Source organism: Lithobates pipiens, unplaced genomic scaffold (genome assembly GCF_037356315.1).
Source record: "Lithobates pipiens isolate NorthernLeopardFrog02 unplaced genomic scaffold, aLitPip1_a1.2 Scaffold_19, whole genome shotgun sequence".
In the NCBI taxonomy this organism is placed as follows: Eukaryota; Metazoa; Chordata; class Amphibia; order Anura; family Ranidae; genus Lithobates; species Lithobates pipiens.
In genome coordinates this window covers 109,913,245-109,929,778 of record NW_027507764.1, presented here as the reverse complement: position 1 = coordinate 109,929,778, position 16,534 = coordinate 109,913,245, and the positions used below count along the sequence as shown (strand labels likewise).

The 16,534-nt window shown below is 43.4% G+C and overlaps 1 protein-coding gene across 3 annotated transcripts in view; it reads left to right on the top strand.

The window, feature by feature from the left end:
- Window positions 1-16,534, top strand: part of RBM33 (RNA binding motif protein 33) — a 260,560-nt gene that overhangs the window by 194,284 nt on the left and 49,742 nt on the right. For all 3 annotated transcript variants that reach the window (XM_077491155.1, XM_077491156.1, XM_077491157.1), the window contains exon 17: window positions 16,303-16,491. In XM_077491155.1, the coding sequence (XP_077347281.1) occupies window positions 16,303-16,491 (189 nt within the window). The remainder of the gene's footprint in view (window positions 1-16,302; window positions 16,492-16,534) is intronic.

Genomic DNA, 16,534 nt, shown 5'->3' with positions numbered 1-16,534 from the left:
TCAAAGTCTAAAATATATTTAGGTCGGATTCTAAACACGGTCCAAGCAAGAGTATTCTTGCCACCTGTAAGCATCTGTGCCCTGAAAGATCAGGTGCGTCAGATAAGGCGCACCATACAACCCTTCATTCGGCTCTGTATGAGTCTTCTAGGGAGGATGGTATCCTCCTTTGAGGCAGTGCCCTAAGCCCAGTTCCATTCCAGGCCCTTACAACAAGACATCTCTTTGGTTTGGAACAGAGTAAGAAAAGCCCTGGATTATCCAATATGCTTTTTCCTCAGGCATTCTTAAGCCTAAACTGGTGGTTGCAGGATCAGAACCTGTGAAAGGGAAAATCCTTTCTTGTGGTAACTTGGAGAGTACAGACTAGATGCCAGTCTCTCAGGCTGGGGAGCAACCCTCGACTGGCTCACAAGCCAGGGGAAATGGTCAGGGACAGATCAGACCCCGCCCATCAACATCATAGAAATACGGGCAGTACGTCTGGCCCTATGATCCTGGAAGGTGGAGTTTCAGGACTGCCCCATCAGGGTTCAGTCCAACAATGCCAGGGCAGTGGCCTATATAAACCACCAAGGCAGTACTGGGAGTCGTTTGGCTCTGAAGCAGGTGAACTACATACTAGCCTGGGTAGAGGGACATGTGCCAATAATATCGGCAGTCCATATCCTGGGTTTTTTGCTTTGCCTCCAATCCCTCTCCTTCCACATTAGTTGCGCAGAATTCGGAGAGAGGGGATTACAGTCATTCTGGTGGTACCAGCTTGGCCCAGAAGGCCCTGGTTCCCGGAGATTGTGAGACTGACAATAAATAGGCTATGGACGCTTCCACGTTGCACCAATCTACTGTGTCAAGGTCCTATATTCCACTCCATTTTACAGTCTCCAAATTTGACGGTATGGCTATTGAAGCCAGGGTGTTAACCACTTCAGACCTGGAAGAATTTACCCCCTTCCTGACCATAGCACTAATTGCGATTCAGCGCTGCGTCACTTTAAATGACAATTGTGCGTCGTGGCTCCCAAACAAACTTGATGTCCTTTTTTTTTCCCCATAAATAGTATTTGATCACCTCTGTGGTTTTTATTTTTTATAATTGCGTCAATTTTGAAAAAAACGCATTATTTTTTACTTTTTGCTATAATAAATATCCCAAAAAAACACATTATTTTTCCTCTGTTTAGGCCGATATGTATTCTACATTTTTTTGGTAAAAAAATTGCAATAAGCGTTTGGCTTGCGCAAAAGTTATAGCGTCTACAAAATAGGGAATAGTTTAATGGCATTTTTATAGATTTTTTTTAAACTAGTAATGGCGGCGATCTGCGATTTTTTTTTTTTTTTTTTTTTTTTTTTTTTTTTTTTCCATGTCTGCGACATTATGGCGGACACATCGGATAATTTTGACACATTTTTGGGACCATTGGCATTAATACAGCAATCAATGCTAAAAAATTGCATTGATTACTATAAAAATGGCAGTGAAGGGGTTAACCATTAGCTGATTTTAACTATGGGGGGAGGGGCTATGTGTGACACGTCACTGATCAGCGCTCTTGATTACAGGGAGAACTGATCAGGGACCGTGCCACTAGGCAGAACGGGGAGATGCTTGTTTACATTAGCATCTCCCCGTTCTTCCTCATCGCGAGACGATCGCGGGTATCCCCGGGGACATTGAGTCCACGGGACCCGCAGTCACAGAGCTCCCGGCGGGCGAGCGCCCGCGAGCCGCTCTCTTAAAGGGCAACGTACAGGTTCGTTAATCTGCCTGTACGTGCCCTTCTGCCGCAGTATATCTGTGTGAAGCAGTCGAGAAGTGGTTAAAGAACCGTGGCATCTCGGGACCAGTATTGTCTATGCTAGTGAATGCTAGAAAAGCTATCACTAGGAAGATTTATCATAAGGTCTGGAAGACTTATATTGCTTGGAAAATGGCATCCTCGAAAATATGTGATTAGCAGAATTCTCCCATTTCTGCAGTCAGCTGTGGAAATCAAATAGACTTTGAGTACAATAAGAGGTCAAGTTTCGGCCCTATCAGTATTCTTCCAAAGGCCTTTAGCCTCCCATTCACTGATCCGAACCTTTATGCAAGGGGCAACTCGCTTGCTTCCCCCCAAGGTCACCTATGTGTCCTTGGGACTTGAACTTGGTTCTGTATGTGTCACAGAAACAACCATTTGAACCTATTAAGGAAATTCTATTAGACTTGCTGTGACGCAAGCTAGCCTTCCTGATGGCCATCGCCTCGGCTAGAAGGGTTTCCAAGTTGGTGGCCCTTTCATGCAGGGAAACGTACTTGATCCTTCACCATGAATCGTGTTATGACCTGTTCCATCCTTTCTGCCAAAAGTGGTGTCAGCCTTTCATTTAAATCATGACATTATTTTGCCTTTTTTTTTTCCTCTCAGCCTCATTTGGCGGAAGAGAGACGACTGTATTCTTTGTACGTTGTCCGGCAGTCAAGGTTTATTTGTCTAGATCTGCAGAGATCCGAGGATCAGACTCCTTTTTTGTTTTACCTAAAGGACCCAAGAAGGGGCAGGCAGCTTCCATTGCCAATTGGGTCTGTCAATTGGTCATTCAGGCCTATGGTCTGAAACATTAAAGCGCCTCCCTTTAGGGTGAGGGCTCATTCTACCAAGGTTGTACGAACCTCCTGGGCTTTTCGCCATCAGGTATCTGTGGCTCAAATTTGTAAGGCTGCTTCCTGGTCTTCAGTGCATACGTTCACAAAATGTTATCAAGTGGATGTTCGAGCAGCCAAGGATTGCTGTATAAGTTCTGATGGCTTTTGTTTGGCGGGGTGTCTCCCTCCCCTTAAGGCTGTTGCTCTGGAACATCCCAGCAGGTAATGAATATTAGCCTGACTGTGTCCCATGATGTACTTTTACAGGAAAGTATGATGTAAAAATCCTATGCAATACTTTGTCACACAGTATGTGGATCGGTCTTACAAGTGCACTTTTTGGGGGAAAAAAAATAAGACAACAGTTTTTTTTTTTTTATATACTGTGAAAGATAATGTTATGTCTAGTAAATTGATATCTAACATGTTACGCTTCAAAAGTGCGCCCGCTCGTGGAATGGCGACAAACATATACCCTTAAAATCTCCATAGGCCACATTTGAAAAATTTTACAGGTTGCATGTTTTCAGCTCCGGTAAGTGGCGGAGGGCACCGGAGTGTGGCGGGAGAGGCACCTCTCCCGCCGCCGCTAAAAGTGATTTTGCAGTGAATCCGCAGCAGAGATCACTTTTATCTGAAAGTGGACCGCCCGCTGAAGAAGAGGATACCGGGATTATGGTAGCTAGCTGCCGCCATAACAATGATATTCCTCTTCAAAATACTGACATATAACGACGGCGGGCGGTCCGTAAGTGGTTAAAGGATACGTTTACCTTTGAAACATATCATGTTACACTTGGGTTGTAACGTATAACGTGCCAAGCCTCCACACACTGTCACAGAGGGTGGGGTTTATTTTTCCCTCAGCCACTGTCACATTTAAACTTGGATCGGCTATGCAGGACTGTAACTGAAAGGTTTGCTCATGAAATGGCAACAAATTTGGTATCTTTATATTTTTCATGAGGGAAGGTTTAAAAGCCCTTTCAGGTCATCAGTTGATGTTTTTGTGCGTAGGCACCCCCGATGCCTTCATTTATGCTTGTTTTTTAGGGGGTAGGAGGGGGGGATGGGTTAAGTGCTTGGGTGGAACTTTACTTTTTTGTATTTAAAAAAAAAAATAGTTTTTCTTATCGTACATCACGGGACACAGAATTTAGTCCTGTCGGCTTTACAAAAACAGCCTTTTGAGCCTATACGGGATATTCCCTTGGTGGTCTTGATGAGGAAGATAATTTTTGGGGAAAATTGGTCAGCTGAAGCGCCATGTAAAAAGCTCCTGGCCAGTTTCCCATTTCATGGTGAACGGTTGTGTGGAGACAAGATATGTATATCCAAATAATTTCTAATGGGAAAAGTTCTCTTTTGCCAATAAAGAAGACGGTTAAATATTTTTCCTTTTAAACGGCCATCTTCTCCAGTGCCAGGAGCATCTTCACTTTCAAATATCTGGCAGGAACATTATCAATACAGATGGGTGGCTTCCTCAATTTCTCTAGGCTACAAACTAGAATTCTGAGAATTCCTGTCTCCTCGTTTTTTAAGATCAAATGTTCCCAGAGACCCAGGGAAAAGGAAGTCTCTTTCTGGATCATCTCTTGTCTTAGAAAGTGATATCAGAGGTTCCCACAGAAGAGCAGGGATCAGGGTTTTATTCAAAACTCTTCACTATACCAAAACCAAATGGGGCGGTAAGACCCATTTTAGATCTCAAGGATCTAAATCGGCACTTGAATATCCGTTCCTTTCGCATGGAGTCAATCCACTCGGTTGTCTTCATTCTACAAGGAGGAAAATTTTCGTATCGATCGACATCAAGGATGCCTATTTCCATGTGCCAATTTTCCCCGCTCATCAGAAATTTCTGCGCTTCGAGGTAGAAAATCTTAATTTTCAGTTTGTGGCTCTGCCTTTCAGTCTAGCCACTGCACCTTGAGTGTTCACAAAGATCCTGGCCCCTCCTTTAGCCAGGTTAAGGGCTCAGAGTATAATAATTCTAGCCTACTTAGACGATCTGCTCTTAGTAGATCAGTCAGGTTACCTGTCTAAATCAAAGTTTAGTCACGGCGGGAGTTAACCTAGAATTCCTAGGCTAGATTCTCAACCTAGAAAAATCCTCTTTAAAACCATCAAGGAGATTGCAGTACTTGGCGCTGATCATAGATACAGTTCAAAAGAAGGTATTCTTTTTTTTAATCTTTAAATTTTTTTATTTTATTTGCGTTATATTCAAATTCACAGATAATGCCACAAAATAATCACATACAATCATTCCCCTTACAAACAAATTTCCCTTATCACCCCCTCCCGTCCCCCCTCCCCCTATCAGCCCTCTCCCCCTCCCAATCCCTCCGCCGATAATATTCAATTCACAATTATACAAAAATTTTAAATAACATCAAACTTAAACAAATTACTCATTCCCTTCTCCCATCCCCCTCCCCACCTCTCATTCATTCCCTCCTTCATCCATCACTCTTACATCTTACTCACCCTTTCTCATTGCTCACCCCACTTTCCCCATATTTTAACAAACTTCCCATAATTACCTCTTTTCCTATATATGTATTCCTCCTTTTTTATGTTGTCTTTCACCCTTTCCATCCCTTCCTTTACTGTAGGCGCTTCCCTCTTCTGCCATTTAAACTCAATTGATTTCCTCCCCTGAAAAAGGCATCTAATAACAGCTGTGTGGGTATCCCCTCGTACCTCCTCTTCTTCTATCAATCCCATTATACAGATTTTAGCTTCTACTTCCAGTGATAACCCAAACACTTTATTAATTTTCCCTATTATTCCTACCCAATATCTGTATAATCTTGGGCATCGCCAAATCATATGTATTAAATCTCCTCTTCAGTCTCCACACCTTTTGGCATTCTGCGTCCTGTCTACTCCCAAATCTAAACAATTTAAGAGGAGTGTAGTATACCCTATGGATTAAATACATTTGAGATATAATATGTGATGGAGATAAGGAAACTTTCGCCCCCAATGCCAGAACCTTCTCCCACTGTTCTACCGATATTGGGCCCACCTCTCTTTCCCATTTTACCTTTTTTTTTCTCCTCTATTACCCCTTCTTGTTCTGTTCCCTTTAGATACCTATAGATCTCAGAGATAACTCCTTTCGATATATTACAACTTATAATTCTCCTGAGTACAGGCATCTTACTCCATTCCAACTTCCTGTCTCTAAATTGTGCCTCTAACGCATGTTTAATTTGTATATAATTAAGGAGGTAATAAGCCGGTAACCCATATTCATCCCTTAGTTCCTGAAATGTTTTCAGTCTCCCGTCCCTATATAGTTGCGCTAAGAAGTGTACGCCCCTCCGATCCCATTCTGCTAATCTCCCCATTTTCTTAATTTCCTCTAAGTTTTTATTTTCTCATATTGGTGAGAATTCTGTATATCCTCTATACCCCAATATTACTTTTACCTCCTCCCAACACTTTACCATCAGTTGGACTGTGGGGCAACTGGTCCTAAATGAGTCGGCTTCCACTGCTTCCGCGACCGTATTATGTGGGGTATCCCTCCCCAGGGGACCACCCCCCTTTCCTGTCACTGCTGATAGGTTACCTCCCCTCATATACTGTAATTGGGCAGCCAGAAAGTAGTATCTCATATTAGGTAGTGCCATCCCACCCATTTCCCTTGGTCTCTGTAGTATTTGTAAGCTAATTCTTGCCACACCGTTCTTCCATATCACCTCTCTAAACAAACTTTCCATTTTTTTAAACCAATATTTTGGAATCCAAACCGGTGAATTTTGTATAACATATAATATTTGAGGCATCCACACCATCTTAATTAAATTGGACCTACCGGCTACTGACAAGGGGAGGTTCTTCCATATTCTGATTTTACGCTTTAATTTTGACATAAGTGGAACTAAATTCCCTGCTATATACTGCCTTGGGTCTGCCGTCATATTCACTCCCAAGTACTTCATTTGTTTAACTATTTCTATTTGGGATACCTGTACCGGCAATGGGGTATCGAGGGGATCGACTGGTAGGAGAGCAGATTTTTCCCAGTTGATTTCGAGTCCAGAGAAATACCCGAATTCTTTTATCAGGGTCATTGCCGCCACCAATGAGGGCCCCGTGTCCCCTAAAAACAACAGTACATCGTCTGCATACAAAGCAACCTTTTCCTCTTCATTCCCTCTTTTAAACCCCCGGATATCTTGCGCCTCTCTCAAGGCTATAGCCAGAGGCTCCATCGAGAGGGCGAAAAGCAGGGGCGACAAAGGGCACCCCTGTCTTGTCCCCCTCTCCAAATGGAACCCCTCTGAACATTCCCCATTTATTCTCACTTTCGTCCTTGGACCTGTATACAGTACTCTTATCCATTGCATAAATCTCGGACCAAATTGAAATTCCGCTAGCACCCTCCTCAAATAATGCCACTCCACACTATCGAAGGCTTTTTTCGCATCTAAGGACATAACTGCTCTATTCCCTTTGTTTTCTAAAGGAATCTGAATGTTTAAATAGGCGCGTCTCACATTCATATTTGTGGACCGCCCTGGTATAAACCCAGTTTGGTCCTGATGTATTAATTTTGATATTATATTTTTTACCCTTGTTGCAAGTACTTTTGCCAAGATTTTAACATCTGAACACAGTAGCGATATAGGTCTATATGATGCGGTCTCCAATTGGTTTTTCCCTTCTTTTGCCAGGACCACCACTGTGGCCTCCATCATTGATTGCGGCAACTGCCCCTCTTCAAAAGCCCCATTGAGCACCTGTAGGAGAGCCAGTAAGAGTATCTCCCCAAATTTTTTATAAATCTCTATCGGCAGTCCATCCGGACCTGGGGCTTTCTGATTTATCATTTCTGCTGTTACTTTTTGCAGCTCCTCCAGGGTCAATGGTGCTTCCAAGCCCTCCCTATCTTCCTCTGACAGCCTGGGTAATGTTATTTTCCCAAAAAATTCCTGCATCTCCCCCTCTACTTCGGAGTTTGAAACTTTATATAGTTCCTCATAATATTTTCTAAACTCTTCCACTATTTCAGGTGTTGACTTCCTCATACCTCCCTCCCTGTCCAATATCGCCGGTATTATTGGGGACGAACTATTTGATTTAGCAATCAATGACAATACCCTCCCCACTTGTTCCCCTTCGCCAAAGAAGGACTGCCTCTGGAACTGCCTTTTCTTCTCCTCTTTCTCCCATATAAGTCTTTTATATTCTACCTGATTTTTCTCCCATTCCTTAGAGCTTTCTTCTGAAGGGGCCCTTATATACCTCTCTTCTGACCTCCTTACCCTTTCTTTTGCTTCTATTTCCTTTGCTAACCCATTCTTCTTAATCTGCGATATCTTTTTTATTAGTTCCCCCCTTAAGAAGGCTTTCAAGGTATCCCACATTATTCCCAGGGACGTAGATCCCACATTTATGCTCAAAAATTCTTTTAGATTTTCTTTTACCCCCTCCATGTTATCCATTAGTTCTAACCAAAATGGATTTATCTTCCATTCCCTTCTGCTACATCCTCTCCCTATTGTCATTAAAAACATTACCGGTGAATGGTCCGAAATTCCCCTTGGCTCGTACTCCACCTTCTCCACCATCCCCAGCGCCTCTTCATTACACAGCACCATATCGATCCTGGACAAGGTGGAGTGCGTCTTAGAGTGACAAGAATACTGTTTTCTTAAGGGGTTCCACCTTCTCCATATATCCACAAAACCTGTTTCTTCACAGAATTGAAATAACAACCCATTAGGTCCCTCCCTACTACCAACCTTCTGTGGGAACCTATCTATTTTTTGATCCATTATCATATTAAAATCCCCTGCTATTATGACTGGGATTCCAGGCTTATCCTTTATAAACTTCAGTAGTTCATATAATATTTCTGCATTAAATGGTGGTGGGATATACACAGTTGCGATCACACATACTCTTATCTTCTATACCACAAAAAAGGAACACATATCTCCCTTTAACATCTATGATGCTCTGGCTGCAGGTTAGACCCGACCCAGGATCTATTAAGACACTCACTCCCCTTGAATAGGAGGTGTATGTAGAATGATATTGTATCCTATATTTCTTGTGTCTTAGCACACTGATTGTATCTCGGTCCAGGTGGGTCTCCTGCAAACAGAGCATCCCATAATTACCCATATTCCCCATGGAAAATAACGCACGTCTCTTCAGCTGTTCCGTCACCCCCCGTACATTCCAAGAACAGATTTTTACCTTTTTAGTGAAGTTCCCTACCTTACTGCTTACTCCCATATTTAAAACATAAATCACAATATCATACTTTTATTCTCCATTCTACGTGCTTTCTCTGTGTTTTCACACGTGATCTCCCCCTTACTTTTTTCCCTGTGCTCCAAAATTTTAGTCCCACACATATTTTGTATCTCAAATTTACCATATTTCTTATACACATTTTACACACATTTTATATAAATTGGACAATTTATTTCCTTGTGCCTCACTTAATTTCATTTTCTTGTGCCCTTTTTCACTGACCACCGTATTTAATGCAATTTCACACATCAACTTTATACTTAAATATTTTTTGCGCAATTAATAATCCTTTACCATGCCTACCTATATCCTTCCCTATCCTTTCAACCTCCTTTCTCTCGCTATCATTCATCCATTCACACTCCCCATCCCTTTTTTCTTTCCCCTCCCCAACCCTCCCATGCCCCACTTGGGGCCCTTCTAAGGGGCTTCCAACATGACCGTTTTTACCTCCCAGGGTGATATATCCTCCCCACCTACTCACCCTACCCACCCACTCCCATTCTCTTATTTCTATAACAAAAAATAGTCCACATTACTACCGAGGGAAAAAAAAAAAAAAGGGGGAAGGGGGGGAAGGAGAAAGGGAAGGAGACAAACAGAGCAATATGGGGGCATTCCCTCTTAGTCCGGAAAAAAAAAAGAAAGGAAAAAAAAATGTCCATTTTCTCTCTGTTTTCATATTACAACATTCCCCTCTGTTGCAGCAGACATTTATTTTCCTCCAACCACATCTTAACTTCTTCTGGACCATTAAAAAATATGTTTTCCCCAAATGCTGATACCCTCAACTTTGCCGGATAAAGCAATGCATAGTTCACTTTAAGACTCTGCAATTTCTTTTTGCACTCTATAAACTTGGCTCTCTGTCCTTGCAGCTCTGGGGAAAAATCCGGATACAATGAAATCTTTATCCCATTATATTCAAGATTACGCAGTTCTCTTGCTCTTTGAAGGATAACAACTTTATCTCTATAGGACAGCAATTGGATGATTATGGGTCTAGGATGACTTCTTCCTTCCACCATCCTAAACGGAATTCTATACGCCCTTTCAATTGCAAAAAATCTTGATAGCTTCTCACTCTCTACTTTATCTTTTATCCATATTTCCATAAATTCAGCAAGATCATTGCCTTCGCTTTTCTCCGGGAAACCTAAAACTCTGATATTTTTCCTGCGTATAATATTTTCCATATTGTCCATTTTAGCCATACACAAATTTAACTGGCCCTTCATCATTTGCATCTCCTGTTTCAGCGGGAGCACATCATCCTCCACCTGGCTGACTCTCTCCTCCATATCTGATATACGAGCCGCAGTTTTCTGTACTTCATTTTTAAGATTTAACCCATCTTCTCTTATCTGCTTTAATTGATCTGATACATCATCCAATGATAATTTACATGTATTCACCGCAGATATAATTTCTTTTAGTGATGGTTCTTTACCTTTTGCCCAAATTTCTCCTTCTGTACCTATCTCAGTGTCCTGTCCAGTCCCCCTCTCTATGGAGAGATTACTCACGGACGCTTGTGCTTCCGATATTCCACCCATTACGCCCGCAGTGTCCGACCGAACTGCCACACATATTGCTCTAATTGAACTTGTCGGCTCTATTTCGGGCGTCAAGCCCTGGCTTTTCCTTCCGACCGTTTGCACGGCTGCAGTACTCTGCGGCCGCCCCTCTCCGACTTGTACGTTCTTTTTGGGTGTTTGGTTTGGAGTCTGATTAGGCGTATGGGCATATCGCTCCAGTTTAGAAGCGGCGGCAGCAGCAGCAACGCCTGTCAGCCCGGTCGAGTGACCAGCCTTATCTTTGGAGCTGCGTAATGTTTGTGATCCATTATGTGTGGTCGCCTCCTCCACCCCCCTTTTCCTGGTCATACCTTCGGGTCTTACGTCTCTTCCACCGGGGGGGGGGTAACGCTCAATCCCTCCCTTCGCTTTGATTCCCTCTCTCACAGGGTTTCTTACGTGGGGATCGATGTTCCTCTATGGGAGAGCTTCCTGTGGCGACCTTCACATACCTCCACTGTTGCGCCGTTCGGTCAACCGATTGTACCATTACTCTCGCTTTGGTGGCGTCACAGCTTCGCAGCGTCCCCTCGTTTCGGCACCTCAACGCTCGGCTTCTCCTTCCCTCCTCCTCCTCCACACTACCTCGGCAGCATTAGTCTCTGGAGCGAGCGGTAGGACTGAGCCCGCCGCGACCTCTCACCCTGACATCCGGTCACGCCCCTGAAAAGAAGGTATTCTTACCCCAGGGAAGGATCAGTTCCATAAAGGAACTGATTCAGCTTATCAAAACAAAGAAAAATCCATCCATCCGGCTTTGAATTAAGTTGTTAGGAAAGATGGTGGCCTCCTTACGAGGCCGTTCCTTATGAGCAGTTTCATTTAAGACTGCTGCAAAACAGTATTCTGTCGACTTGGAATAGGAAAGGTCCAGGCTTTGGACTTTCCAATACGCTTATCCCCCGAGGTGCATCAAAGCCTCAATTGGTGGTTGATATCCAGCAACCTTCAACAGGGGAAATCCTTTCTACCAGTATCCGGGAAAGTGGCACTGTTTCACCGTGGATGCGATAAACCGTTTTCTCTCCAAAAAAGTTTTCTATACTTTATCCTATGGAGGAGGAATTAGAGGGTCTGTTGTTTCACGACAACCTAGATTCATATCTAAAAAGATGGCATCCTCCTTTGAGAGTGATGTAGCCGGTCAGAGTGAGCCATCAGGGGGGATTGGTGTTGCAGCAGCTCTGGACACTACAGCCCCTACATATATTAGGTTTTTCCTTCTGCCATTTTAAGTTTGGAACAGAAGATTGATACTTTATTCGCTTCCCGGAGTGGGCCTAAGCATAGCAGATCCCCATCCATTGCTCAAGAGAGACTGTTGGTACATTCCCTCACTAAGTTGGTCCGCTCAACTTTTTTACTGCCTGTAACGCAGTCAGTCGATGAGGCCCCCTCTGGTTTGGGATCACTAAAGCCTCCCCAATCTGTTGATACCTTTCCTATCCATTCATGGCTAAAAAAGCTCATGTATTCTAAGTGGGAGCACCCAGTGCCATATCCTCTGCCAGAAGGGTAACAGAGTAGGCGGCTCTTTCTTGTAAAGAGCCATATTTGATTATTCATAAGGATAAAGTGATATTACGGCCTCATCCTAGATTCCTACCAAAGGTAGTGACAGGTTTTCATTTAAACCAGGATATTGTCCTACCTTCTTTTTTCCCAGAACCACGATCTATGGAAGGTCACTACATTCCCTTGCTGTAGTAAGAGTGGTCAAAGCCTATTTAAAGGTGCCCACTCAGATTTGCAAAACAGATGTTTTGTTTGTATTGCCAGAAGGACCTAAAAGAGGACAGGCAGCGTCAAAATCTACTATTTCCAAATGGATTCATCAAGTGATTGTTCAGGCTTATGATCTAAAGAGGAAAATTCCTCCTTTTCATGTTAAAGCGCACTCCACCAGAGCTGCAGTGCTTCTTGGGCAGTGCACCACCAGGCCTCCGTGGCTCAGATCTGAAAGGGCGCAACTTGGTCTTCAGTCCATACATTTACCAGATTCTATCAGATCGATGTAAAGGTCATGAGGATATCGCCTTTGGGCGCAGTGTACTGCAGGCTGCAGTATAAGTCCTCTAGTCTCTTAATGCCCTACTTTTTTGTTGTGTCTCCCTCCCTTCAGTTGCCATTGCTATGGGACATCCCACATAGTAACTACTATGGTTCTGTGTCCCGTGATGTACAATAAGAAAATAGGATTTTTATTACCGCTTACCTGTAAAATCCTTTTCTTTGAAGTACATCAGGGGACACAGAGGTTCCTCCCTTCTTTGGTATACACGTGTATTGCTTGGCTACAAAACTGAGGCACTCCCAGTAGTGGGAGGGAGTTATAGGGAGGGCACTTTTTGTCTTGGGACGTGCCAGTGTCCATCACCTGAAGGTGGCCTATAACCCACATAGTAACTACTATGGCTCTGTGTCCCGTGATGATTTAAAGAAAAGGATTTTACAGGTAAGCGGTTATAAAAAGCTTATTTTTTTTTCATCGTATAGGAGAACAGTCCACTATGTGATTATTTTTTGATGGCAGGTTCTCTTCAATGAGCCATGTCTAATGCCTCACCTGTCCTCCAGTGAACAAAGCAGAATGCAGATCCATGTTCCATTATCTTCTCAGTGACACAGGGACCAGGTAGTGAGCTTCCAGGTCATTAACGGGAATGGAGAGTGTTTGGACAAATTTTCTACAGACTGTGCAGCGCTATAGTGTTTAGTACAATACTGAATACAATTGATAACAAAAATTAACATTGAAAAATATCAAACAAATTACATGAATACAGCGCAGTCCAAAAAGAGAGAAAATGTGTCCATGCAAATTGAAGAAACTTCCTTCTCCAAATATAATCCACAAAGTCTTGTATTTACTCTTTACACTCCTTACTGGTGCTCGAATAGCCAAAACAAAGCATCACTATAAACGTGCTCCCCAAGCCGTCAGGTTTATCTCACCTGGTGTAATGTGACCACTACAGCTGAGTAGGGTCAATAAAAGCTTTTTAGCCTCTCTTGGGCTGCAGACAGAGTCCTCTCCGCAAGCCAGTGACATCCAATGTATACATACAAATAAAATGCTGATAGTGCTTATATTGTTTTAGTTTAATAGGTACAAAAAATACACAGGGTACTCACATTTGTATGGCGCTTCCAGTGCAACAGGCATAAAAACTCTGTTTTGTGGAGGTCTCCACTCACTCTGCACAAGTCTCACAGATAGCCCTCTGGCAGCCAGGTCTCATCACCATCCTTTGTCCCTCGCCTACGCGTGTCGGCACAGGGTCATGTGTTGTCTTCAGGGAAATATTCTTTATTCTTTGCAGGTTCATTTGTTATTAGTGTGTGGACACTTGCTGGTTTTTCTCCCCTGTACATTGTGGCAATTCTATTAGGAAGGCTAGCAGAAGTGTCCTGTCTCCTCTCCTGCTTTTCTTATTCTCTCCCTAATCTGTGTTCCCTCCATGCAGTCTGTGTCATTCCTTTAGCTTTTTTCAGCAGCAGTAAATCTTAAAGCTGTCAGCTGATCTGCCTCTACTCTTCACTGGTTTTCAGCATGCGCCTTGGTGCATGGCACAACCAGGGTCTTTGCTGCAGAGTGATATACAGGTCCAGGGCTATTCTAGCATTGCACACTGTTATCGGTGCCGATGCTAAGCATTTGCACGATTACGCGTGCAAATGCTCCAATACTGCAATTGATACCTTCAGACTCGGTTCACATATGTGTGGGCCAGTTTGTAGTGCGATTTTGTTCAGCGGTTCAAGAGATTCCAGTGCGAATTGTAGTGTATGAGATTAGAAATTGCACCTGAACTGGACTGAAATAGCACAGGACTTTTTCATATCAGTGCATCTCTAGTCTATTCCAATGGCAGCCAGACCCTGAAGACCCTTTCGGGCAGAGTATGACCACCTGGATAGCAGAGGCTTGGATCCTGGGTGGGACCAGCATCGTGGATAGAGTTGCCTTGCACCTTTTAACATATCGGTTTCTGGCTATACATGTCTTGTTGGGTCATTACTTGAACCTGTAGTACACATACACTGCATTTTATACTTTCATCCTACAAGAGAGAGCGCAGTGCAAAGCACACAGGTGGATTTGAAAGCACAGGTTTTGGGATAAACTACACATTTTTACCTTGACTGCTATTGTTTTATTTTATTCAGTCTATAGGCAATGTTGTTATACCATTAACCTTTTTATTTGGTGGCCTTTTCTTCCACCTTACTACTGGGAGTTCCTCTGTGGCACTGATTAGTGACATAGTACTCTCAAGACTACTACATGCATGCTTCTAGAGGCCATTTTCCACTGACGACTCAAGCTGATTGTTGGCTGTCTGACCTGTTGTCTGATACCCCAGAAACAACATCACAGAAATTGGGTTATTGTGATTCCTTCACACTGGACACACTGAACCCTCTCGGACCAAATCTGTAAATGCCCCACAGAGGAAGATCCCCACCTTACAGTGGTGGATTATAGGCGCTTGGTAGTGGAAGCACATGGAACAAACAGCTGGGATTCTGTTGCAGGTCCTGAGGAAACTCCAGATAAGTCTACCTGCCTGACTAAAGCAGAATTCTCTGCCACCATGATTTCTCTATTAGCACTGTCTATGGGCAGCCCTGGCTTATATAAACCCCTTCTTTGCATCCAGTTCTTTCTGCCTATTCTGGTCAGTAGTGACCTAGTTCCCTGCTGGGACCTCTTGTTTGGCCTTTTTCCTTTCCACTAACCGCACACTCCACTAGGAGTGCTTAGTGCCTCTTGGGCCTTCAGGCATCTGTCTCAAATTTGCAAGGGGGCTAACCGGGCATCCGTGTACACCTTCACTAAGTTTTACAAGGTGGATGTCTTGACCTCTGCGGAATGCGTGTTTTGGCCGCAAAATTTTGCAGGTGGCTGTTTTGAGGTTTCTGATCCCTCTTGGGGGGATTCTTTTCTGGTTGAGATCCTGTGATTCTGTTGCGTTCCCTTTGGCCTGATTTTGCCTTTTGGGTTTCGCTTTGTTTTTTCGCCAACCCCTCCAACAGCACCCACCCATCCATCTATTGGATTTTTTTCCTCTTGACACTGCTTATGTTTAACTGGATTGCCTATGCGGAAACAGAGTTTATATCAGTCAGGACTGCCCATAGGCGGTTCTGAGCTTTTTTTGTCTAGTTTCCTGCTCCTGTAGGTGGCGCTATATACCTGTGGTTGAGATTAGAAGAGGCTGTGTCCAACAATGAACTCGGAGCAACTGATTTTACCATGAATGACCAAAAAAAAATCCCGTTATTTTTTATTGCTTCCTTTCCACATCTGTCTGCCCAAACTCCTGGGATAAGGGGACATTGTCGATAACATTGCATATATCATAGCAACATGTAAGCAATATCATTCCCTGACTAGTGTCCCATTCATGTGTACTCAGCACACTGGCCAGGGCACCATCTTGTTTACACATTATGAACAATAATAATATTGTGTACACATAGTATCGACAACGCATACATTTCCCAGTTAGAGCGCTGGATGTGCATGCACAGGATTGGTGGCAGGTCATCTTTAGGGGCCAGCTTTGCAAATAAGAAAATCGTCCCTGGCTCATGATATGCCCTTACAGAAAGTGGTGGTGCAGAAGAGAAGAGGCAGGAAGGCATTCTGAAGAATGCAAGAAATCGTGAACCACATGGAAGGTTAAGTATGTACTTTCAACCCTTTTTTTTCAGTGCTATTTTTAGACTCCAAGATTTGAAGTGTCTCTTTATAAATACTGTGAAAGGACAAACTAACTTTGTGCATTTTCCTGTTGGCAGGTCATTATGCGAGGGAGAGGCAGAGGAGTTGGTGGACAGATGGGCCGCGGACGCTTGATGCCAAATAAACAAAACCTTCGTGTGGAAGAGTGCAATCCTAAGACTTGCATAGTGTCAGTTGAAGGGCTTTCTTCATCAACCACTAATAGCCAGTTGAAAAACTTGCTGATGTCAGTAGGACCAATTGAGGTAGGTCACCCTTGGAACCTCGTTTGCATCTTTTAGAATTGGA